The 26,066-nt window shown below is 42.6% G+C and overlaps 2 protein-coding genes across 4 annotated transcripts in view; both read right to left on the bottom strand.

Annotated features, from left to right (window-relative positions):
• The window catches only part of SLC41A3 (solute carrier family 41 member 3), a 53,401-nt gene extending 31,612 nt beyond the window's left edge, over positions 1-21,789 (bottom strand). The window contains exon 1 of the mRNA XM_077276632.1: positions 21,650-21,789. The gene's annotated coding sequence lies outside the window, so the exon portion shown is untranslated. The remainder of the gene's footprint in view (positions 1-21,649) is intronic.
• Positions 5,451-21,787, bottom strand: CHST13 (carbohydrate sulfotransferase 13). Of its 3 annotated transcripts, none has more exons than XM_077276636.1 (3): positions 21,650-21,787; positions 8,145-8,224; positions 5,451-7,014 (listed from the first exon to the last, which is right to left on the bottom strand). In XM_077276636.1, exons 1-3 carry the CDS (start codon positions 21,735-21,737, stop codon positions 6,169-6,171), a joined length of 1,014 nt encoding a protein of 337 aa, XP_077132751.1. In that variant the 5' UTR covers positions 21,738-21,787; the 3' UTR covers positions 5,451-6,168. The 3 variants fall into 3 exon arrangements, with proteins under 3 accessions (XP_077132751.1, XP_077132753.1, XP_077132752.1); XM_077276638.1 differs by lacking the exon at positions 21,650-21,787 and adding an exon at positions 21,271-21,372; XM_077276637.1 differs by lacking the exon at positions 21,650-21,787 and adding an exon at positions 8,351-8,371.
• Positions 21,790-26,066: the final 4,277 nt, after the last annotated feature.

Raw genomic sequence — 26,066 nt, 5'->3', positions numbered from 1 at the left:
AAACATATGACAGTCTATGAGGCTGTTCACAGGTACAAGTGCAAACCGTGAAGAACAAAAAAAAAAACATAACACTAACGTGAAAGGCTGATGTGTGAATGAGATCGTAAAGTTGGCCGTTTCTATGGTTACTGACATAAGTTGTTAAACTATTATTGACAAATACAACAAGTTTATGCAAAGATTCAACAGTAAAGCATCCTGAATCCATCCATGTGTGAGGGTTTATTATTCACGGAGGGAGGAAAGTTTTTCCCAGGAATACCGCCATGAATAAACCTCCTTCAATAGCAGCTTCTCCCAGGACAATGTGGGATGATGCTTTTACCATCGTGAGGTCACAAGAAAAAAAAACGAGACGTAAGAAAACATTGACATGGAGTCCTCAGTCAGGAAACTCCCCGGATCTCATCCCATTGAGTCCTCAAAAAGTGGGAGAACAAAGAAAAACCCAGAAATTGTGATAACCTCAAAGCTCTGATTATTATTATACATTTTTTATAGCGCCATTTATTCCATGGCGCTTTACATGTGAAAAGGGGGCAAATATAGACAAATACAATAAACATGAGCAAAAAAACAAGGCACACAGGTATATAAGGAGGGAGGACCCTGCCGACGAGGGCTCATGAGACAAGAACGGGCAGCCATCAGTCAGGATCTGCCCATAAGCCAATATCCAGCTGCCGTGGATGAGGGCAGAAGTCTGGAGAATAAGAAACTGCATGTATTTGTCAAAAGTGTAAAATCTTGTGAAATGTTTATAATTGTCCATGAGAAACCAACGAAACATCTAAAAGAAAAGATTAAAAACACTGAAGAGGCAAAATGTGAAAAACAAACTTTGTGTCAGTCTGAGAACTTTTGACCAGGACCGTACATTGTAGCAGCTGTGGCTGGAGAAGCTCCGTCTTCTAAATGGCAGTTTATGTAGCATTTACCAGAAACAAAAGCAATAAATGTTGACAGTGTGGAAAATGCTGATTTGGTGGAGATTTAAAGATGAAACGCTAGAAAAGCTTGTCAGCAGATACAGCAGATAACGCTCATTTATCAAACTCGGCATCGGTGTCTGGCCAGTGGTTTTGGTGCAATGTAAGCAGAAGTTATAAACCGTCATGTGATCAGCAGAACTCACCGGACTGGAGATACCGGTGAGCGGAATATTTTACTAGAAGGGAAACATTGCATTTCCTTCCCTTGATCGTACCCACATATGATGTACACCCCCACACTGCCCTATTAACACCCAGAGCTCCGCAACACGACTGCACACGGAGCAGTGATGGGGCATGAAGGAAACCAAAATGGATTCTATACAAAATTCTATTAATGATTAAAGATCAATACAGACAAGTGTGACATTCAGAAATATAGTGGTAGGACGTAGTTATATTCTTGTACATAGGGGCAGTATTATAGTAGTTATATTCTTGTACATAGAGGCAGTATTATAGTAGTTATATTCTTGTACATAGGGGCAATATTATAGTAGTTATATTCTTGTACATAGGGGCAGTATTATAGTAGTTATATTCTTGTACATAGGAGCAGTATTATAGTAGTTATATTCTTGTACATAGGAGCAGTATTATAGTAGTTATATTCTTGTACACAGGAAGTATTATAGTAGTTATTTTCTTGTACATAGGAGCAGTATTATAGCAGTTATATTCTTGTATATAGAGGCAGTATTATAGCAGTTATATTCTTGTATATAGAGGCAGTATTATAGTAGTTATATTCTTGTATATAGGAGCAGTATTATAGTAGTTATATTCTTGTACATAGGAGCAGTATTATAGTAGTTATATTCTTGTACATAGGAGCAGTATTATAGTAGTTATATTCTTGTACATGGGGCAGTATTATAGTATTTATATTCTTGTACATAGGGGCAGTATTATAGTAGTTATATTCTTGTACATAGAGGCAGTATTATAGTAGTTATATTCTTGTACATAGGGGCAATATTATAGTAGTTATATTCTTGTACACAGGAAGTATTATAGTAGTTATATTCTTGTATATAGTGGCAGTATTATAGTAGTTATATTCTTGTACATAGGAGCAGTATTATAGTAGTTATATTCTTGCACATAGGAGCAATATTATAGTAGTTATATTCTTGTACATAGGGAGCAGTATTATAGAAGTTATATTCTTGTACATAGAGGCAGTATTATAGTAGTTATATTCTTGTACACAGGAAGTATTATAGTAGTTATATTCTTGTACATAGGAGCAGTATTATAGCAGTTATATTCTTGTATATAGTGGCAGTATTATAGTAGTTATATTCTTGTACATAGGAGCAGTATTATAGTAGTTATATTCTTGTACATAGGAGCAGTATTATAGTAGTTATATTCTTGTACATAGGGGCAGTATTATAGTAGTTATATTCCTGTACATAGGGGTAGTATTATAGTAGTTATATTCTTGTACATGGGGCAGTATTATAGTATTTATATTCTTGTACATAGGAGCAGTATTATAGTAGTTATATTCTTGTACATAGGGGCAGTATTATAGTAGTTATATTCCTGTACATAGGGGTAGTATTATAGTAGTTATATTCTTGTACATGGGGCAGTATTATAGTATTTATATTCTTGTACATAGAGGCAGTATTATAGTAGTTATATTCTTGTACATAGGGGCAATATTATAGTAGTTATATTCTTGTACACAGGAAGTATTATAGTAGTTATATTCTTGTACATAGGAGCAGTATTATAGCAGTTATATTCTTGTATATAGAGGCAGTATTATAGTAGTTATATTCTTGTATATAGTGGCAGTATTATAGTAGTTATATTATTGTACATAGGAGCAGTATTATAGTAGTTATATTCTTGTACATAGGAGCAATATTATAGTAGTTATATTCTTGTACATAGGGGCAGTATTATAGTAGTTATATTCCTGTACATAGGGGTAGTATTATAGTAGTTATATTCTTGTACATGGGGCAGTATTATAGTATTTATATTCTTGTACATAGGAGCAGTATTATAGTAGTTATATTCTTGTACATAGGGGCAGTATTATAGTAGTTATATTCCTGTACATAGGGAGCAGTATTATAGTAGTTATATTCTTGTACATAGGGGGCAGTATTATAGTAGTTATATTCTTGTACATAGGAGCAGTATTATAGTAGTTATATTTTTGTACATAGGGGGCAGTAATATAGTAGTTATATTCTTGTACATAGGAGCAGTATTATAGTAGTCATATTCTTGTACATAGGGGGCAGTATTATAGTAGTTATATTCTTGTACATAGGAGCAGTATTATAGTAGTTATATTCTTGTACATAGGGGCAGTATTATAGTAGTTATATTCTTGTACATAGGGGCAGTATTATAGTAGTTATAGTCTTGTATATAGGGGCAGTATTATAGCAGTTATATTCTTGTACATAGAAGGCAGTATTATAGTATTTATATTCTTGTACATAGGAGCAGTATTATAGTAGTTATATTCTTGTACATAGGGGCAGTATTATAGTAGTTATATTCCTGTACATAGGGGTAGTATTATAGTAGTTATATTCTTGTACATAGGGGCAGTATTATAGTAGTTATATTCTTGTACATAGGGGTAGTATTTTAGTAGTTATATTCTTGTACGTAGGGGGGCAGTATAATAGTTTTAGAGTAGTTGTATTCTTACAATGTTGCCTCTTGTTCAGTCTTAGGCCTCAGTCACTTGTCCCTATTTTTTTTAGTTGCAAGTCAAACCAGTGGCTGACTAAAAACAGAAGAAGTGTGAATATTTCCAGTATTATTTCTCTCTGTAGGTTCCTAGTTTGGGTTTTGGTCCTTACAAGTGACACTACATAACAGGAGGTACCAATGAGCCAATGTTGCTTTCTGAGCTGATGGATGGATTCAAAATAGTAAGAAACATTTCAATAAAAACTCAGCAATTCTTATGAAAAAAAAAAAAAAAAATCCTATGAAAATGCTCCAAAGGGGTTAATTTTTAGGGAATCCCTCCTCTGGTTTTCCTGCCACACTTCTTGCCTGTGGGGCACAGACCAGAGTTGTAAGATGAGCCCTCTGGGGAATAATGGGCTTGTTGTAGGGTGGGCGATTGCCAGCAGGTAAACACAGACTGAACCGCAGCGCACACAGGAGAACAGCAGCGACTGTTCCCACCTGAATGGAGGCTTATTCTCAGGTCTCGGCCCCTATTTACCAGATTGCTGCCTTTTTCCGATATTTCTCATGCAGGGTAAACTCTCAATGTACAGGTTTACAGAGCTGGGTAGAAGTGATGGAGTGGGGAAGACACGTCAGTATAACTTAATGTGCCAGTATGCGATGGCAGCTGTCATAAATGGAGGTTAATGGACAGAAAAGTGTCTATAGACTAATCCAGGCTCCAAAAAGTTATGATTCCTCAGAGACCATGGAGAGAGGAGCTGCATACAGCACGTGTATAGCGTTTAGCTAGCCGTACACGTCCAATTCCTCTCATATCCACCATTCACATGTATGCTCAGTTTGGGGAACCGTACATGTGTCTTGCACGAGGAGGAGAAGAGTAACTGTGTTGGGACAGAATCAAATGGCCTCCATCAGTTTCCCCGACTCATGTATGGATCTCATTGCCAATGATAATGAAGTGACTCTGCTCATTTGTCCTAGCCTACACAGCAAAGCTTGAAAGGGAGCTGCAGAAAACAGGATAAGCTAAATTATTGATTGGTGTTTCATTAGTCAGTATGACATCTACAATATTTTAGTTTTTTTTTTATTATTATAGTCACATAGAAAAGGGAAAAAAAAAGTAAAAAAACAGAAGAGAAAACTTGATTTTGATTAAGACGACATTTTTGAAAGCAGTGATCTTACTCCTTGGGCAACCACTCCACATTTATCAATATTTTTTAATACAGAAGGCCTACAGTGTTCTGTACTACGAGTCCCAGACTACAGTTGTAGAGCGTTCCTGTTCTGGCTTATCTCCTGATGATTGATGCCAGCTATTCTTTTATGGATTTTGTTATGAAAAATGAAGCAACTTTGCAAATCATAGTTTTGGGTTTATAGCTCCTCTACAAAAGACAAAAAACTGACTGGCACATAAGAGACTACTGTGAATAGGTGCTACCTCCATCTACAACATACAAATGTGTATATTATAGCTCCTCTACAGGCCTGGATGCTTCTTCTGCCCACCCCTCAGTCATCATTCCTGCCACCTGTCCTCTAAGATTGCTTATCTTTCTATGCATGTTAATAAATGACCCCTACACGCAATAGATAAAAACACTACATGGTGTACGGCTATTTTTAATAAAGCGTTCTCCAATACTTTTCACTTAATTTAAAAAGTGAGGCCATTATTATCCGTATAATTAACACAAATCACATGCCCACCTACCAGACCCCCACAACTCCTATGAAGAGTTTTTTGTTAGGGCCCATTTAATAAATAATTGAAAAAAGCAGGACAACCCCCTTTAAAACAATTAAGGGAGTCAATGGATTTCATTTTGACTCTGGAATTAATCTACAAGACTACCTGGAAATATATGGGCCTGCAGAGGAGCTGTAGACGCAAAACGATGGCATCATTTTAGATGTTTTAAAGATCTTTTTTCCCCATTGGTTGAGAAGGTCGACATGTCACGAAACGGCCAATGACATCACATTTAATTAAAAACACATGTGAAAATACATCCACCGAGAAGAAATCATCGGGCAGTTTGTACATGGCTTCTTGGCCTCCCATCACTTGAGTCAATGGATGTAGGCCAGGCAGGTGGAAAAAAAAAATCCTTTCAAGTCATGGATGTGTTTCATATGGGCAATAAGAGTACAAGCAGCCTGATCCAACACCGTACTGTAGCAAATTTGGCCGATTCCTGCAGCCTTATGTTGTCGATGAAGAAAGCGACTTGCGAGCGTGCCTAACACTACAACATTGACTTCCTGGCGGCCATGGAAGGCCGGCTGGAGACATACATAGCCTGGAGACAATCTTCTCTGCATGAGCATCCAAGGAAAACAAAAAACAAAACACTCATTGGAGAAGTTAACATCGCAATAAATAAATTTGGCTCCACCATATGTTTTCCCTTCACAGGGGAAAAAAAAATAAAAATGCAAGAGCACCAGGCCCTGCACCAACCTTCTCCTCATCCCAAGCTCAATGTATCTGCAAGTAATGTGGAATACTGTAATTGAAGAGCAAAAAGTCCATCTTGTAGAGATTGAAGAGACGCCGTTGGTAGAAGCGGTTGATGCCCTTGAAGAACTCAGCTGCCATCCCGTCAGTGGTCCGTGTGGTTTTGGAAGAAGATGGAAACTTGATGGAATCTCCTACCCCTATCAGCTGCAGGAGGTAGCTGGCATCTTCTTCTAGAGTCTCGTATTTGCCTACTACATCATACTGGACAATACAGGGGTGGCATAAGGAATGGACCCTCTCCCAGTGCTCATTGAATGGCTCTTCTCGCTGGGTTTGTGGGTCGACCAAGTAATATAAAAATTCTTCAAACGTGACATCGTCTCCGCGTTCAAGCGCCTCCAGAGATGGGTCTCTGCGATGACGCTCTATGATCTTGGTGCCGTAACGCTTGTGAAAGGCCGTGTTGTACGTGCGAGTAAATTTGTTCCTGTAGGCAGAGATTAGCCTCTCAAAAGGCTCCCTAACGAAGATGAACTTGAGGTAGTTCCGGAGCCGGTAGTTGATCTCAGAGGTGCTAAACTCAGAAAGGGTGCGAAGGTTTGTCGGAATGTGGGCCTCGTTGGCTGGAATGAGTGTAGGGTCCTTATACTTGCCCTGGCCAGTGAGAACCATCATGACCCTCTTCCAGTTGGTGCATGCCACCTTCGGCACATAACAGTACAGCAAACCATGCGTGTCATCCACAATCAGGTGTTTGAGGTCATCGGCGGTGAGGACGCGGCGTTTCCTCGTGTAGGTCTTACAGGCGCTGGCCAGCAGCTCCCGACGATTCTGGTGTTTAGCTTGGATTGGCGAAGGCTCAAACTAAAAGTAAAAAGAAATACATTTATAAATATCTCTCATAATTTCTGTCACATCCCCTCTCCCATCCCAATCTCACGATGAAAGAAGGAAACAGGGATTGCCTATGTAAATGGCGAGACGTTACTGACGTCTTTCCAAAGTCGGTGAAGGAACAGATTTGGCCACATTATTTTTGCATTAATCGCCTTGCTTTGTAATCAGCTGTTGAAAGTAATTACGTTTTTAATAATTTGTTTTCTCAATGTTTCACAAATGTTTTTAGAGTACTTCGGTCATTAACCTTTAAAAGGAAATGACATCACGTAATTGCACACTTGCACCCGTTGAAGCGTCAAGCACGCGAAACGGCCGTCATCCGTCTGTGTTCCCCGTATGCCTGTACACACCTGCCCGACCTCAACACCTTGTCTAAACCTTTGATAGTATAATAAAGGATTCTGGTCACACAGCAATCCGGTGAGGGCTGCATTATAGCCTGAATGTTAGGACTTCTAAAAGCGAAAAACAGAAGGTTGGTCAAAGCAGTGTGTAAAGCAGCATAGACCAACATCTGTGAGGGGAAGGACTCGTCTGGTTGCCTCATCCTTCTCCGTACTGATAAAAGCCGATCATGAACAAAATTGCAAATCTGGCAAATAAAAGACCTATATCTACTGAGCGTTGGTGGTTGGACTCTTCAAAAGAGGCCGAAAATGATCTTCTGTTCCATAAAAAGACAAGGATGTGTCATTATTGGGGCCCTATTATTGGGATCCAGAAACTTCAAAAATGAAGCCTTCCTATATGGATGCCTTACTCTTTTTCCTCCTACAGACAGTGGCCATATTTGAGTTGTGCCAGTTTTCCGTCTGGATTTGTGAGCAGAAGAGTGGAGGAGTTTACAAATGTGATCCACGCTCTGCAGATAACTTCTGCACATAGATGGATTGTCTGCAGATTTCACCATACGGCAGTTTGTCTATTCACGATCAAGGGTTTGTTGCGGATTTTCACTTTTTAGCTTCTGCAGGTGACATCCTGCACCAAAATCAGCTCAATCTGTGGAAGATTTGCCGACGCTAATTTACCCATAGGTTCATAGAAAATTGCAGTTGTGAATTGAGCGGTCAGGGTAAGGGGCAGCTACTTACCTGCTCACTGTCGTACAAGGCTTGCAAGGGGCTTCGTCTTCGCTTCCCATTCCAACTGCCCATAGAAAAATGATCCTCACCTTTAAGAGTTAAAAAAAGAGAAAAAAAAATAAGAATTCAACCAATGAAATCTCCGTTGGGACACGAGGAAGGACGGTGCGTGCCAAGTACGCGGGAATGTCACTAAGCCCCTGTCAGGAACATACCGCTTTAATAGAACTTCTGGCAACTCGCAGACTGTTTAGAAGACGTCCGACTCCATGACATCCTTAAGAAAACTTTATGAGCTACTAGCGAAATGTCTGAGGTTCTTCAAAAACGTGACTCGGGGGATTCTCCAAATATTTAGTAGCCTTTAATTCCAGAGAATGCGGTAAGTTACCTCATCTCCTGGAGTCAATCCAGCAGCCCGGCATTTCTGCTGTCCTCCCCCTTATTATAGACATTAATTTCCAGCATTTTCTACAATCTATTGCATATATCTTCACACCCACTTCTATGTCTGAACGCAAAATTTAAAAAAATAAAACAAAATCCAACATTTTTTTCATATAATTTGTTAACACATTCCTTTAGGTTTTTTTAATTCTAGGCAATTGTTTTTTCTGCTAGAGAAAGTCACATCTGTCACCGTCACCCCGTCCGTCCGCTGCTGTGGGAGACGTCAGGCGGCCTCGCGTGAGAGCCGTTCGCTTTGAGCCTCCATCATCAGGATCTAATCCTAAAATATTGGGAGGGGGGTAAAGTCTGGAAAGTAATCTCCTGTGGTCCCTCTGGAATCCTAAATCACATCTGGTTTTTATTGCACCCCAGTCATGCAGAAAAGAAAGCAAAAAGAAAAAAAAAAAAAAGTGGAAGGAGAACTGGAACAGTTTGGTATGTGATGACATCACGGCACTGAAGATGACATCATAGCAAGAATATGTGGGGTCCTGTTAGTCCGGGCCGCAGTCCAGGCAGTAATATTACACACAGTGGGGCCATCTTTTTAACGTGAGGCTTCTGTTCTGTATTCGTCACATTTCTTAATCATTGAGACGATGTAAAAACCTCATGTTCCGATGACGTACGGAAAGTGTGACTGCGTCTGAGCGCTCTCAACGATTGTCTCCCGCTGATGCTTAAAACATAAGGCGCCAGACAATATATAGAGAAGTGCTGGGCGTCAGCCAGTAGCATCACTCCATGGTGGGCCGTAACAAGAGACCCCCAGTGTGAGGTTAAGATCGTGTATGGGCCACAATGCCTGGAAGGTCCGCAGGTCCAACCGCAGCTGCAGTACATATACTACTGTCTGAACACGGCCCTAGGAGGACTATGGGGGAAAAGGCTTTTGTACGTGGTTATATCCTGGTAAAGTCTCAAAACGCGTTGATAAAACCGAATAAAGTCTACGGTGTATCTCGAACCATTCTTTCGGATCTCCATCAGCAGCGCAGAAGACCCACCTATGTGCTTCACTTCTGACATGACGAGTTTAGATACAGCAGCTCAGAAGACAGTACAATACATGATCTTAGATACACTACCCTGTTGCTATGGTATCACAAGTGATTAGACACAGCAGAAGTCAACAGCCTCAGATACAGCATACAATATCACACGATAGGCTTAGATATCATGTTGAAGTAGACAGCAGTACACAAGAGAAGGGGGTTAGATACAGTGGCTACAATATATGACCTATTAGATACAGCACTCAAGAGTGCGGCACATAACAGTCAGATACAGTAGCACTACAGACTACCACAAGTGGATTAGATACAGCACCCTACTAGACAGTGCGGCACATACAGTAACTGCATTAGATACAGCACGCAATAGGCTTAGATACATTGCATCACAATAGGCTTGGATAGTGTGGCTTAGCAGCACAGTATCACACAAGTTTATTAGATACTGCACCCCACTAGACAGTATGGCAGTGTTGGATACAGCAGCTAGGCTTAGATACATTTGCTCAGCAGACAGTATCACACATGATGTAAGGGCTATTCCAATATTCAGAAGCGATCACATAACCACACAACAGATGAGAATTAAAGTTCTGGTAGATTTTAGTGTTGGGATATTCAAAAACAGGGACTTGTGTCCCCGGGCCGCAGGAGAGCGGTGACCATGGCAAGGGGAATTTGTATGGAGCGGCCAGACACGGTTCATGCTGTATGGCGGTAACGATAATCACCCAGCAATTTAACGATTATCACTTATCTAGTATGGAAATCTATGGGGCAGGAGGTATCATCTCCCGGGAAGTCCAAAGACCTTAATCTGGTCCATCCAAGAAAGATGGACTTCATATTCTGTACATATTTCTTGAAAACTTCCTCGGCTCTCCAGTATATAGGGAAAAAAAAAAAAGGATTGACTTTCCCCAGAGTCGGACAAGTCCATACGGAGCCACAGAAGGACAAGTCCTGTCCTGAAGGAAACCACCAAATCCTGGAGATGAAGAACAGTACGAACAACCAGATTGTGATGGGGAAAGCATCTTCATCTGTGGTACTCGTCAATGGGCGCACCCATAAATCATGCAATCCACTCTGATCATTTGGTCCTCCATTTCAGGGGCTCTAGAAAGCTCTCACATCGCTGGTGTGGTTTTCCAGATTCTCCTGGACTGGCCTACCGCCTCAACGCATTAACCTAACTATCCCTGTGTGGCCTAATAAAACAAAACAAAAAAAACAAAACAAAACAAAAAAAAAAACAATCAGGTTCCTCCATCGTGTTCTCATACACTTTATGCAGTTAATAGCCTCTGTGTCTGTACTGCTACATACTTAGGCTGATAACTGGTTCATGCAGCTTTACATGAACACCCGAGCCTTACACTATGGCTGGTCCGAATAACTAAAGCAATTGTTACCATCCACCTCTCGTGTCTCCCCTTCTCCTCATAGTTTGTAAGCTTGCGAGCAGCAGGGCCCTCATTCCTCCTGGTATCTGTTTTGAACTGTGATTTCTGTTATGCTGTAATGTCTATTGTCTGTACAAGTCCCCTCTATGTTGTAAAGCGCTGCGGAATATGTTGGCGCTATATAAATAAAATTATTATTATTATTATATTTCTCCTTGAAGAATTGTTAGGCCATGTTCACACTTTGCGGTGTGCTCTGCGGGTTTATCCCGCAGCGGAATTGATAAATCTGCAGGGCAAAACCGCTGCGGTTATCCCTGCAGATTTATCGCGGTTTGTTCCGCGGTTTCTGCTGCGGGATTACTCCTGTACTATTGATGCTGCATATGCAGCAATATGCAGCAATATGCAACATCAATAGTAATGATAAAAATAATAAAAATTGGCTATACTCACCCTCTGACGTCCCGCTCTCCTCGGCGCTGCACGCGGCGCTCCGATTCCAAAGCTGCTGTGCCGAGAAGGACCTTCGTGACGTCACGGTCATGTGACCGCGGCGTCATCACAGGTCCTGCTCGGCACAGCAACTCTGACCGGACGGCCGCGGGCAGCGCTGAGAGGTGAGTATATCATTTTTTATTTTTATTCTTTTTTTTTTTTTTACCCCAAATATGGTTCCCAGGGCCTGGAGGAGAGTCTCCTCTCCTCCACCCCGGGTACCACCCGCACATTAACCGCTTACTTCCCGCAACATGGGCACAGCCCCATGCGGGAAGTAAGCGGTTCAATGCATTTCTATGGGTGCAGAATCGCTGCGATTCTGCACAAAGAAGTGGCATGCTGCGGGTTTTAAACCGCTGCGTTTCTGCGCAGTTTTTCCCGCAGCATGTGCACTGCGGTTTCCATAGGGTTTACATGTTAATGTAAACGCTATGGAAACTGCTGCGGACCCGCAGCATCAAAATCGCCGCGGATCCGCGGTAAAAACCGCTATGTGTGAACATGGCCTTAATAGACTTCTGTTTTCTGGAGCATTTTTTTATCCATTTCGTCCCTTGCCTCATCCAGCCACTGGTCTCAGCCCTCATCTGTGATTAGTGAACTCTGCTCTCCTGAATCCGGACAGGAATGTAGTATCTGCTTCACATCTGGAGAAGATTAGACCTTCAGATGACACCGTGGACAGTAGAGCAGAATTGATGTCTTTTGTAAAATATGGTTCTAGGCGGTCACAGGTCCGGAATTGTGTATACATTATCGTTCTGGAGATAATGCCACTGTTCACTGGCCTGTTATATGATTTTAAGATTTAATTATGGGCCACTACTGTGGCAGGTCCATGGCTGCTCTTTGGTCAAGTGTTCGCACGGGGCAAACCTAAGCATAGATTAGGGCTTGGAGGGGATGAAAGGATATGGCAATGTGGTAAACATGCGGGTGGTATGGAAAACACAGACCAGAAGGATAAAGTGAGGTCATTAGGCCATGGTCAATGTTGAGAAGCAATCTAAAGTCAGGAAGACCACCAGGAACAAGTCAAGGATAACTGCTACACAGATTTCTACATCCCAAGTGCCAGGCACCGCACCCTCCCCAAGTACTGGTTGTCCAATCATTTTACAGCACATTTTAAAACTTACCACTCTCCATCTACCACCCTAACCAGGCTCTACGCTCTGGTAATGTTCTAAGAATATCAGCCATTATCCAAATCTCCAAGACTTTTCTAGTGCTGCACCATTTTTCTAGGATGCACTACTCAGGAAAAATCAGCCACTTTGAAATTTGTATTAAAAGCACATATATTTTGCAGGTCTACCACATTCCCTGATCTAATTCTGCTCAGTTTAACTCCCTCTTCTACATTACACCTCTGAACCTGAATGGAACATCCTCTATATTCCTTGCACTTCATATCAGATTATATACAGATGCCGGCTGATGGAGCTTTACGTGTACAAGCACTTTGCACCATTTGTGTCTAGTACTCCAGAGGGCGAGCCATCATCCACTGTCTCCTCTTGAGTATTAATATATACTGCCACTGCTTGTGGGTGACATCACAGAGGCCTACAAGACTATGGGCACCTTCAAGTATTACCTGTATGCTACGTGTGGTACTGCAATAAAGACCCAGCATATAATTGAGCAGCTGCTTGGCAAACAGGGTAAGACTCAGTAATAAATAACTATGATGGGAAACTAACAATTGCACAGAGAAAGGTTCTTTGGAGGTCAAAAATTTGTTTTGTAGTAGAAAACTTAAAGAACTGCTCCCAAAAGAAAAATCTTTAAAAAGGAGTTTCTTGCTTCCTGAAGCAGTTTTGGATGTCTTTCTGGGAAGTTTTTTTTGCATCCTTTTCATTGAACAGTGCTTAGTTTGGAGCATTTTCCATCAAGAGCCTCTTCAGAGAGGTAACATGCATTTTATTCCCCCCCCCCCCCCCAGGTGTTTTTCAAAATCTGAAGTAGAAAAAAAAAAAAAAAATATATATATATATTAATAATAATAATAATAGTAACAATATTATTATTATTATTAAGAAAACACCTTACAAAAGTGAACATCTGACCAGCAAGACGTTTACTATAGGAAGACTGGAAAATTCTTTCAAGTGTTCGTTGAGTAATTTTCCAGAGCAGAGTCACTCCAAAAGATTCCTCAAAAAACAAAGTGTGCACAAACCCAGTGTCCTCACCGTTATTCACGCGTTTGGACAAAACAGTCATTATAGCCATTGTGCAATAACGTTTTATCCAAGTAATAAAAATTCCCTGCGTCACTGATTTTTTCCCAACTCTGTGGTTTGGCTTACCAATGGTTTCTCTTTTGCCCAATCATCTGCCCACAGGATATATAGAAATTCTTAATTGTTTAAGCAATGCAGTTTGCAAAACAACTATGTGTGGAAAGATCAGAACTGAGCGTTTGAGGGGCTGAGTGCCCAGAGGAGCAATAGGTTTATAGCTTATTAAGGCTACTTTCACACTAGCGTCGGGCTCGGCCCGTAGCGGTGCATCGGGCCGAGGTTCCCGACGCTAGCGTTGTCTCCGCCGCACAACGGGGGCAGCGGATGCCTTTTTTCAGCGCATCCGCTGCCCCATTGTGAGGTGCGGGGAAGTGCGGGGAGGTGGGGGCGGAGTTCCGGCCGCGCATGCACGGTCGGAAAAAGCGGACCGTCGGGTGCAAAAAACGTTACATGTAACGTTTTTTGCTCCCGACGGTCCGCCACAACCGACGCACGACGGTTGCGACGTGTGTCAATGCGTCGCAAATGCGTCGCTAATGTTAGTCAATGCAGAAAAAACGCATCCTGCAAGCACTTTTGCAGGATGCGTTTTTTCAGCAAAACGACGCATTTGCGACGTATTGCAGTTAACGCTAGTGTGAAAGTAGCCTAAAGGGACTGTTTGGTCAAGACCGTGCTCCAAAATGCTCCATCCACATCTAGATAGCTGAAGATATCCGAGCGCTGCACTTTGTTAGATTCATCAGTGTCACTTAACAGTTTTCAGCTCAATATCGAGCCATGGCGAGTTGGCGACTTGATGGATGAATGATCTGTAGGAAGATCGATCTTGTGCAAGTCTAGGTATTTCCACCAGGGTCTTTTCTGCCGTTTTGTTGTTTGTCTTACTCTTCACTTTGTTACTTCTATTCTTCCAACCATGATGTCCTCCTTCAGTGATTGGACACATCATACGAAGAGAGCAAAGTAGGCAAGTCATAGGCTAGAATGGAGCAGAAGGATTCATGAGCAACCTGCCTATCATTCAAGTCCTCCTGGCCAAGGTCGTATGGAAGATCTAGAGCTTGGTGAGACCTCCCACCGACCCAACAGTTATTGCTTATCCAGTGGTAGCATGAACAAGTCCATAGAATTATATCCTTCCATTAATTTACTAACTTTGGAAACTTGGCTCCAAACTTCTCATTGTTGGAAACATCAGATTTCCAAAAGGTTTTCTAAAAATTGCGACTCACTATCTGTATCCCAGTCAGCATGTCTCTCAAACATCAGAATAGAGCAGTGGAAAATTACCAGCCGATATTTCTCCCAGAATCATAAACTTAGAATCCACAGTTATCCCGAGGTCCGGATCTAGAGGCTCTCAATAGAGTCCTATCATCGGATGGTCGCAGAAGGTTTACCGGACACATTATTATTCTAGTCTCCTGCCAAAACTTTCCTTGCTGCATTTCAAGATTCTGCACGCAGCATATTACAACAATGTTGAGAATTATATTACGTTCCGGTCCAATTTGCTTTTAATAAAAATATATAAATCCATCTGTTCCTGACACCACAATGGGCTACCATCTATAGGCAACCATCACTCAACAAATCATGCCCGAGACTACAACTTCACCCTGCTTGGATACCTTTCTATGCCTGCATTAACGCTCTAGTGTTATACTCATGAACCAAGTGGCTCAGGAAGAACCGTCCTGAAGTGACCCGAAATTCAAAAATTAATATGATCACATTATGATGTCTTCTGTGGTTGGAACTTAACCCTTTAAACAAAATGACTACCTAAAATATAGCAACCTAAATCTCAAATACGAAGCTTCCGCCCACAGACATGCGATACCATTACACTGCGAGTACCTAGAAAGTCCTGGAAAATGGATGATCTAATGCAAGGCCAGAGTTCTCTGGTTACACAGACACAAAACCTTGGCTCCAGTTTCTGGGGATCTGACTTTCCTTATTCAATATTAACCACGTCAGCACCCAGAAGACCAATCCAGCCTGAAGTAACATAGAAGGAGAGTATTGGGATGTGATAGACATTAAACATCTCAACCAATGATCTTTACTTGCCCCAGGAAACTCTGATTTTGCCCTCTTCCGATAGAGCCAAGATCGCTGCATCCATGACGGGAGGCCGCTTGCTGCAGCAACCTCCCTCCATTGCTCAGCCTTCAGTAGAGACCAAATAAGCCTAGCAATGCCCAATTCTTTCTCCAATCCAACATGGAGCCGATCAAACAAACAAAGGACGACATTTTCTTTCCCTACTTTTATTTCATCAGCTGGTGAAAGGTCTTGTAATCTAATATGCTGTTGCTAACATGATCCAGAGATTCTATTGCTTCATATTAGCAATTTTGCTAAATATGGACCAAATATTGGCTCACGAAAACTTTGCATTTATATATACAATTACCTCTGACAAGAGTAGAGGGAAGAGTGAAGTCTGCAGTGACTTTTAACCCCTGTGTGGAGTTGGAGATGGCAAATATCACACAGAATACTGAGCAAACAGTTCCCCTCCTGACACTTTCACTACTGTTTTAACCCTTCAGGGTTACTGGGATATTATGTGTATTGCCGTAAATCTCATCAGAGGTGACTGTAATAGAACTATTCAGTGCAACCACGGTTGAGAGCCTCCGTGTCCCCTCACTGGGTGGAAACAGATTGCAAAAACAAGTTACGCATACTAGTTGCCATTTTTTTTTGCATTGGGATTTATCAATATTTTTGCTGTGAGCTCTATCTACATAAATTCTTTGCCTTCCATCCCCTTCGAACATTTTTTGCAGCCTGTTGTGATTGGACGACTTTCTCTCATTCCCGTTTTAATGGAGACCACAGTGGAACAAGGTGGACCCCTTTAGGCTATGTGCACACATTGCGGATTTTGCTGCGGATCCGCAGCAGATTGGCTGCTGCGGATTCGTATCAGTTTTCCATGCGTTGTACAGTACCAAACAAAATCCGCAGTGCACATGTTATGGAAAAAAACGTGCGGAAACATAGCGTTGTTTATTCTGCAGCATGTCAATTCTTTGTGCGGATTCCACAACGGTTTACACCTGCTCCATAATAGGAATCCGCAGGTGTAAAACCACAGGTGGAATCCGCCCCCCCCAAAAAAAAAAAGATGCGGTAAATCCACGGTAGTTTACCAAAATCAGTCCGGAAAAATCCACAGAGTAATCCGCAGCGTGTGCACGTGGACTTAGGGTATGTGCACACGGATTTGACGCTGCGGATTCGTATCAGTTTTCCATGCGTTGTACAGTACCATGTAAACCTATGGAAAACCAAATCCACAGTGCCCATGCTGCAGAAAATTCTGCGGTTTATTTTCCGCAGCATGTCAATTATTTGTGTGGATTCCACAGCGTTTTACAGCTATTCCTTTATAGGAATCCGCAGGTGTAAAAACACAGGTGAATTCCACACAAAATCCGCAGTTAAAAACACAGGGCGTTTTACCTGCGGATTTTTCAGAATCCGCAATTGAATCCGCAACGTGTGCACATACCCTTTGAAGTCAAGGAGGTCTGCCAGGAGCCGCTGGTTTCCGTTGTGTTAAGGATAGGAGACTGCTGTGTGGTTATATTTATGACATCACAAAACAACAATTATCTGGGTCAGTGAAGGAGCCATTGTGAAGTTTGGAAACATATACCCCAATATAAAGTCTGTGGGGGGGGGGTCACAGATCGAACAAAGGTTTAAAGGGAAACAAGAACTGTTCTTTACTCACTCTCCAGCGATGAATCTCCACTGTTGCTCTCGGTGTTCGGCTGCAGCGCTGTTGATGTTATTGTCTGCAGTGCTGACATCACAATCAGTCAGCTTAGCGGCTCGTGCTGTCAACTCTGGCAGTGCAGCAGACGAAGACACCGTGAGCAATGGCAGAGACTTCAGTGTTGGACCTGGGGAAGGCGAGTAAAGCAGGGGTTTTTTTGTTTTGTTTTAACAAACTGCAAATGGCAGCAGGGGTTTTCTAAGGAAAGAAAACCTCTAAGTCCAAATGTCTTTTTTTTTTTCTTTGCATAGAGACACCACTGGTTTCCATTTTGATGCATTTTGGTCCGTGTATAATAATAATAATAATCTTTATTTTTATATAGCGCTAATATATTCCGCAGCACTTTACAGTTTGCACATTGTCATCGCTGTCCCCGATGGGGCTCACAATCTAAATTCCCTATCAGTCTTTGGAATGTGGGAGGACACCGGAGAACCTGGAGGAAACCCACGCAAACACGGGGAGAACATACAAACTCCTTGCAGATGTTGTCCTTGGGGGGGATTTGAACCCAGGACCCCAGCGCTGCAAGGCTGCAGTGCTAACCACTGAGCCACAGTGCTGCCCATGTGTATCCGTTTAAGGCATCCATTTTTCTCACGTGCCAAAAAAAATAAAAAAAAATTCCAAGCATCTATTAAACAGTAAAACACCTAACAGGATTCAGGACAGGGATGTCATGAGTGTACGATACGTTTTTTATATACACAGACCCATTGATTTGAATGGGTAAATTTAATCCTTGTGGCTAAAAAAATAAATAAATCTGATATATGAACTTCGCTACAGACTATAGTATGTCGTGTTCTGGCCATGAAAAACGGGGATATAACATCTGAAAGAGGCCTGGAGGGCTTTAGATAGGAGCCCATCGATACTTGTAAAACAGAAAAAAAAAAAAGTCTCTGGATGCCACTGCTTGCTGGAACTTGTAGTTCTACAGGATTCAATTAAGAGGGTCCCGAGGCCTGCTGTAAGCGATTAGAGACACTTCGGAGCCACATTCCTCGACATCATGAGTATTACTCAGACCTGATTGCTCTCGGATCAGTTTTCAAGCAAGAAGTTCATGAAGCCTGCAATTAAACATGCTCCATGCAATATCTCTGGGGCAAAGTGAATGAGAGGGGCCAAAAACAGACCAACGCCATACAGAAATAGGCTACAACGTGCGGTCCTCCAGTTAGTCTAGAACTGCAAGTCCCAGCAGGATGAAAACCACAGCCGGGCACAGTACAAACGCTCTGCCTACAGTAAGTGCTAGGAACCTGCCTCATTTTACAACAATCTCCAGGTTAAATGGGTGCAGCCATTTTAATGCCTAGGCTATTACACATGTAGAATTGTGGCATTCGGGGTCCTAGTAAACCACTGGTCAGATATGGCTTTTAGCAACAAGAAAAGTTTAATAGGAAAAAAATTCACTATAAATAAAATAATGAAGTCTGGAAAAGCCCTTCAAGTGTGACAATGAACTGATAAATGGTGGACAACTGCTCAACATTCAGGGCAATGACCAAGCAATGGGCTGTATATGAGGTGTTATTTCCTAGTATGTGTCTCCTGGGGTGTGACAGGGACATCCGCCATCTGTAGCAACAACTGCACCACAGCAATACTGTGGAAACAGCACTGGGCCTCATTTATCAAAGCTGTCAAGCACAAAAACTAGGCCTCGTTTCCCATAGCAACCAATCCGAGTGCAGCTTACATCTCCAGATATGCTCTGCAGAAACGAAAGCTGTGCTGTTATTGGTCAAAAATTCCACTTGGACTGTTTTGAAAGAAAAAAAAAAAAAGTAAGAGGTCCATTCGTTGTGCCCCAGGACTGACTGGGATGCCAGACCCCCTTAGTCCTTAAAAGGGAGAATGCCCCAAGATACAGCCGTCAGCCAAATGGAGGCACCTCCTCAGTCTGCCTCATCGTTCCTGGGCTGTCAAAGCAAGAAAACAAAGATGGACACAGACATAATTCTGACTGTTCGATCCCCACCTATATCTCACCGCCTCTAACAGCTGTATGTGTAAGGCCAGGGGTGTAACTACAACAGGTGCAGGGGTTGCAATCGCACCCGGGCCCTGGAGCCTAGGGGGCCCTAAAAGTCCCTTTAGCCTATAGAAAAAGACTATTGCTATTAAAGATTTAAAATATTTGGGGGCCCCGTTGGAGCTTTCGCATCGGGGCCCATGAGTTTCAAGTTCTGCCACTGTGTAAGGCTATAGCTCCCTGTTATCAGCCATCAATCACTATGGTGATTTTCAAAGTGATGATTGATCAGAAGTCTGACTCCCACAATTACTACTTGGGTGCCACATCTCCTTTATTGACACCCTCCAGATCTTGTTCACATGCTGTTAAGGTTGGGATTAGATGGAGACCCCATGCAGGTTCATGGGGGCCCCCGGCGAGCAAGTCATAAAAAAAATAAAATAAAAAAAAAATTAAAAATCAACTTTGTGCGATTTGCTTGTGACCGTCGTCGTGCCTTCTGGTCATTATGTGACACTGGAATTACACTGCGAACTGGTAGTATTCTTTAGCTGCCTGCCCTGAGCCGTCATGTAGACCTAGCCTAATGGCCTCCAGCTACCGTGTACACCAGGAAAGGTTCCTAACATACACACCAGGCCTCACCACATGGTGCCATTAACAGAGGGTCATCAGGCCTTTACTAGAAGATAAAAAATACCGCCCCATACTATTTATTCACTATGGGACCATGTCTCACCCTCTGCCTATACAGTGGGACACATCACATATTTTCAGGTGTTTACGTCACACAGGGGCTGTACTATAAAATCGGACACTTGAGTCAGTGGCCCTTTAAAGTTTTTTTTGTTTTTTTTTAATATTGCACATAACTTACGGTAATTAAAAAATAGCAATCGGGAGACTGAGGTCCTGGTGTGACGTCAACCTTAAACATTTTAGTGGGTTTTTTTTTTGCCTCCAGAGTAACTTCCACAATGCGGCCAGACACAAGGAACATGTGGGGAAGGGGGGCAGGGTACACAGAGGTGTTTATTTTGATCTGCCACATTGGCAGAGACTATGAGAGGGGAGTGAAGACTAAACAATTAACCCATTCAATGCCAGCTAATTTTAGAGCCACTGCGGTGAGAAGATATTTATATAGTCTGGACCACAGAATGAATGAATGAATAAATGAACTTTTCCATAGGGGGCAGAGCTAAAACTAATTTAACCACTGATTTCACACAGTCCTATGTGACAGCACTGTGATAACGCCATGAGCAGGTTAGTTCAGCTACACCATCACCTTCCACTAAATTTTAGGGTGCACACAGAATTGTATGAGCTTGGTGAATATCAAATTCCCTATAAAAGGGTTAACAGAAGAGTAGTGGGGGTACAATTAACCCCGTGAAGCGCAGGCACTAAAGTGGAAATCTAAAGAGACTTGCTGAGAGGTTCCATTCATTAGCTGCTAACCCAAAGCAGGAACATTCCAGGAGCCGAGTCCTGGGAGGCGATGCCCGAATAAAGGGGATATTTCATACCTATAAGACGGTGAGGGGGACACATATTCATGGGGTGTTAGAGGCGTTAACGCTTTACATGCCACACGGTATCCAATAAAACGACTATGTCAATGGTTGAGGTCGTTAGAAAAAAAGGGAAGTAGAGGAAAAGTTATGAAGAAGATATACATGACAATAGTTTTGGGCCAAAGAGCTTGCAATCTGCACCCGCCTGAAGGTCTGAGCCGCCTGTGCCTCAGGTAGATGCAGGTTTTGCATTTTTTTGATCTGCTGATCTTCTGGTTTACACAGAATGTGATTTGCATGCTACTTTTTCTTTTCCACCCTAGATGAGATGTTGCTTTTTTTTTTGGGGGGGGGGGGGGGGGGGGGGAGCAGCCACATCCGATCCATTAGGAAATATGATCTTTCGTTGACATCAATAATTTAGACGCTGCGATTGTCCCTACGATGCTTCTATTGGGGAATCTATGGCCAGATCTGCTCAGGGATCTTGCATTATTTATAGGCGGTGCGGATAGAGGATAAGTTTGGGGGCTGTGAGTCCCTTCTCCCTGCCCCCACCCAGGGGAGAGTGCCCCCTTACCTGAGCTCAGGCTGCTCTGGAAGTAGAAGATGATCATTATGAAGGAGCCCAGACAGGTCGCCAGGACCATCACTTTGCTTCTCCTCATGCTGCACAGGGAGCCAGCCCTGGGTGCTCATTGCCTGCAAAGAGGGCACAGATCCGCTCAGTCCCTGCACTCTGCCTGCACAGCCAGAGAGCCCACAAAGGAGGCTACCACCTGCCTCCACCTCCACGGGGGTGGACCAGTCCTCATAGCCTGGGACAAGTTTCTGCTAAACCCACCCTACAATTGTTGTCCCCTACTATACAAGACCCCAGAGCCTATTACTCCCTTATACGTGATCGCATGATTTAAGGAGCTTCTAAAGCCAAAAATAACCTTCCCTTTTTACAACCTCCCCCCTCCTATGTTAGACATGGTGTAGACCGTCCTGGGAGCTTCTGTTCTCAGTCTGCTGGATCTGCAAAGTTTGATAGTGTGTACAAATGAAGTGTGATACAAAGGCTCCTTGTGTGATACATTGTATCACTGTGTGCAAATAAAGTGTGATACAAAAGCCATACATTGGAAGATTGTAGAAAATGAGAAATTGGTTATAATCTTTAGTCAAATTTCATCCAAGAAAAAGTTAAAAGAAAGGCTTTGTTCACACTTGCATTTGTCTGTTCTGTTTTTAGGAACAGATAAACAGAATTGGGCCATTTTCACACGTTCAGTATTTGTTCAGTATTTTACATCAGTATTTGTAGCCAAAACTAGGAGTGGAACAATTAGAGGAAAAGTATAATAGAAACATCTGCACCACTTCTGAATTTATCACCCACTCCTGGTTTTGGCTTATAAGTACTGATTTGAAATATTAACCAAATACTGATAGTGATACTGTAGCTTTATTATAACAAATGGATCCATTGTAACTGGTGCAAGAGATAGTAGAGGAAGCAGAGATGTCTCATTGATTATTTTGGGGTCTATCTGGGTTCTGTTATTTGTCAGTTTTTATAAAAAGCCCATCAAAATTTGCATATATCATGAAACATGCAGAAAGTTCCACATGGTAAGATTTTATGTTTGGTTCTTAAAACAGACACAAAACCCAGATGGATCCCAAAATAATCAATGGGCCCCTCTGCATCTATTTGCATCAATTATCAGTTTTTACATTAATTCTGTTTGTTCCTGAGACCATAACAGATGTGTGTAATGTCTAAACGCAAATGTGAGCTCAGTCTTACATAAAAACCAGTTAAGGGTCTGTGCACACGTTGCAGATTTGACTGGGGAATTTCCTGTGCAGATTCTGCATTTCTTGGCAGAAAACGCGGGTCAGAATCTGCGCCTTTTTTTGGTATGTGCACACGCTGCAGATTTTTGTGCAGATTTCTTCCTTTTTTTTACCCCTGCAGATTTCTATTATGGAATGGGTGCAGAAAAGCAGCAGATCTGCACAAAGAATTGACATGGTCCTTTTTTGAATCTGCTGCGTTTTCCGTGCAGATTTTTCCACACCATTAGCCCAGCATTTTTTTTTTTTGCCACTGATTTACATTGTACTGAAAATCACTTGCAGATCTGCAGCATTTCTGCGCGGAAAAAAAAGCTACAGATCTGCAGGAAATCTGCAACATGTGCACATTACCTAAGGGTATGTGCACACGCTGTGGATTATGCTGCGGATCCGCAGCGGATTTGACGCTGCGGATCCACAGCAGTTTTCCCAAAGTTTACAGTACCATGTAAACCTATGGGGAAAAAAAAACCCGCTGTGCACATGCTGCGGAAAAATCAGCGCGGAAACGCAGCGGATTATTTTCCGCAGCATGTCAATTCTTTGTGCGGATTCCACAGCGGTTTTACACCTGCACCAATAGGAAACTGCAGTTGTAAAACCGCAGTGGAATCCGCAGAAGAAACCGCGATAAGATCCGCAGTGAAAACCGCAGTGGAATCCACAACGTGTGCACATACCCTAATACAGTGATTTTCAACCTTTTTTGAGCCGCGGCACACTTTTTATACTTAAAAAAATCCCGGGGCACACCACCAACCAAAATGGCACAAAATGACACTAAAACAGTACATATTCTACATATAGTTAATAATATAGATTCTAAATGTATTTATACTCACTCAGTGTGAAACCTGGGCCTAAGTGCAACCCTAGCCCTAAGTGCAACCCTAACCCTACCCCTAACCCTACCCCTAACGGAAAAACAAAAATAATTATATTTTCTGTATTTTATTATTGTCCCTACCTATGGGGGTGATAAAGGGGGGGTTTATTTACAATTTTTTTTTATTTTGATCGCTGTGATAGAACTTATCACAGCGACCAAAATGTACAGGAACGAATCTGCCAGCCGGCAGATTCGGCGGGCGCACTGCGCATGCGCCCGCCATTTTCCAAGATGGCGGCGCCCATGGAGAAAACGGCCGGACACCGGGAGGGACATCGGAGCTAGGTAAGTATGGGGGGGTGGGATCGGAACACGGGGGGGGGGATCGGAGGACCGGGGGAGCGGACAGGAGGACCGGGGGAGCGGACAGGAGGGAGGAGGGGAGCGGACAGGAGATCGGGGAAGAAAGGACGACTGGGGAGGTGATCGGTGGCAGTGGGGGGGGGGCAGATCGGGGTCTCCAGCCATGGCAGATGCTATTGCAGCATCGGCCATGGCTGGATTGTAATATTTCACCATTTTCATAGGTGAAATATTACAAATTGCTCTGATTGGCTGTTTCACTTTCAACAGCCAATCAGAGCCACCCCCCCCCCCCCCTGGGCTGAAGTACCACTCCCCCTGTCCCTGCAGATCGGGTGAAATTGGAGTTAACCCTTTCACCCGATCTGCAGGGACGCGATCTTTCCATGACGCCACATAGGCGTCATGGGTCGGATTGGCACCGACTTTCATGACGCCTACGTGGCATCATGGGTCGGGAAGGGGTTAATGATTATAGACAGCATTATTGGCGGGCATTACCTTGGCGGCAGGCAAATGCGAGAGTCTCTCCGCTCTCAGGATGACGCGCCGGCCTCGGTGACGTCATTAAGTCGCGCGAGCGTTCAAAGCTCGCGCATGTGTTATTCTGTGACTGCGCATCGCTGCGCATTGCCGGGGAACAAAACAAAGGGGGCACCATAGTTTGGGGAACTTTCCCCGCGGCACACCCGACCATGTGTCGCGGCACACTAGTGTGCCGCGGAACACTGGTTGAAAATCACTGCCCTAATAGTTGAGTCTTATCCCAAAAATTGGAAGAAACTATTGCAATGTTTTCTTTATTTTGGCACGGTATGTGTGAAATAACATCACTCATCTGTACTTTACCATTCACTTACATTGATTTATGTGTGTTTTGCACAAAGACAACACATGGATTGAAAAAATGGTCCCATTGTGTCCTCCAATTCCTGCATGGCACCAGCCCCATTGTACTTTTCGGCACAGTCTTTCTTTATTGGCTGTCTGTGGGATACATTGTACTTCTATATTAGCTGTTTTGTACTTTTCTGTGATACATTGTAGCTATCGTGGACTTTTCTGTAACATACAATGTAATTTCCTCAGTGGCTACATTTCAATAATACGTTTACATAATGGATTCGCCACAAATTTTCTATCCAGATTTCTGCACAGAAAATTTACAGTAGCAGTCAAAGGGATTTTTATTAAATCTCATTTCAGGAGCCTAGAAATCGTATCATGTTTTTATATACACAGTATGAGAATTTGTGCAGCAGATTGTTCATGGATTTGTTGCAGATTCATCGCATTTGTCTCAATAACAAATTCCACAATTATGGATTTCTAAAAGTTTGGGGTTTTCTTATATAGTCTATGCGAAAATCCCAAACAAATGTCACACAATTTGCTGTCAATTTATCTTGAAGATTTTCCTGTAGATTATTTTACATTTTTCAGCATCAAATCCAATCCTGACCAGTCGCATCATACAACCGCAGATTTCATAGTCGTTTCATAGTTTAATTACACCGGAAGACCACAGTAAACGATTGGACTTACCGAACAACCTGTCTATTGCTCACAGCACATTCGCCGCCACGATTCATGGCAGCACGAGTTCACAGGACAATGCTCTGCTGAGAACAATGACCTTTTGTTCTGCGCAAAAGATAATTTCACCTGACAAATTAGCATTTTTCTCATTGATTGGTAGTGATGAGCGAATATACTCATTACTCGAGATTTCTCGAGCATGCTCGGGGTCCTCTGAGTATTTTTAGTGCTCAGGAATTTAGTTTTCTTCGCCGGAGCTGAATGATTTACATCTGATAGCCAGCATAAGTACATGTGGGGGTTGCCTGGTTGCGAGGGAATCCCCACATGTAATCAAGCTGGCTAAGAGATGTAAATCATTCAGCTGCGGCGATGAAAACTAAATCTCTGAGCACTAAAAAATACTCGGAGGACC

This window comes from Ranitomeya variabilis, chromosome 8 (assembly GCF_051348905.1).
Source record: "Ranitomeya variabilis isolate aRanVar5 chromosome 8, aRanVar5.hap1, whole genome shotgun sequence".
NCBI lineage: Eukaryota > Metazoa > Chordata > Amphibia > Anura > Dendrobatidae > Ranitomeya > Ranitomeya variabilis.
The sequence above is the reverse complement of the archived record's forward strand: the minus strand, read 5'-3'. Positions and strand labels throughout refer to the sequence as shown.

Bases quoted from the DNA above. Each gene is read 5' to 3' on its own strand.
- CHST13 (XM_077276636.1), bottom strand. From the start codon at position 21,737: ATGAGGAGAAGCAAAGTGATGGTCCTGGCGACCTGTCTGGGCTCCTTC. The intron at 8,225-21,649 runs GTAAGGGGGCAC...TAACTCTTAAAG, and splicing joins CCAGAGCAGCCTGAGCTCAG to GTGAGGATCATTTTTCTATG. The intron at 7,015-8,144 runs GTAAGTAGCTGC...TTTTACTTTTAG, and splicing joins CCTTGTACGACAGTGAGCAG to TTTGAGCCTTCGCCAATCCA.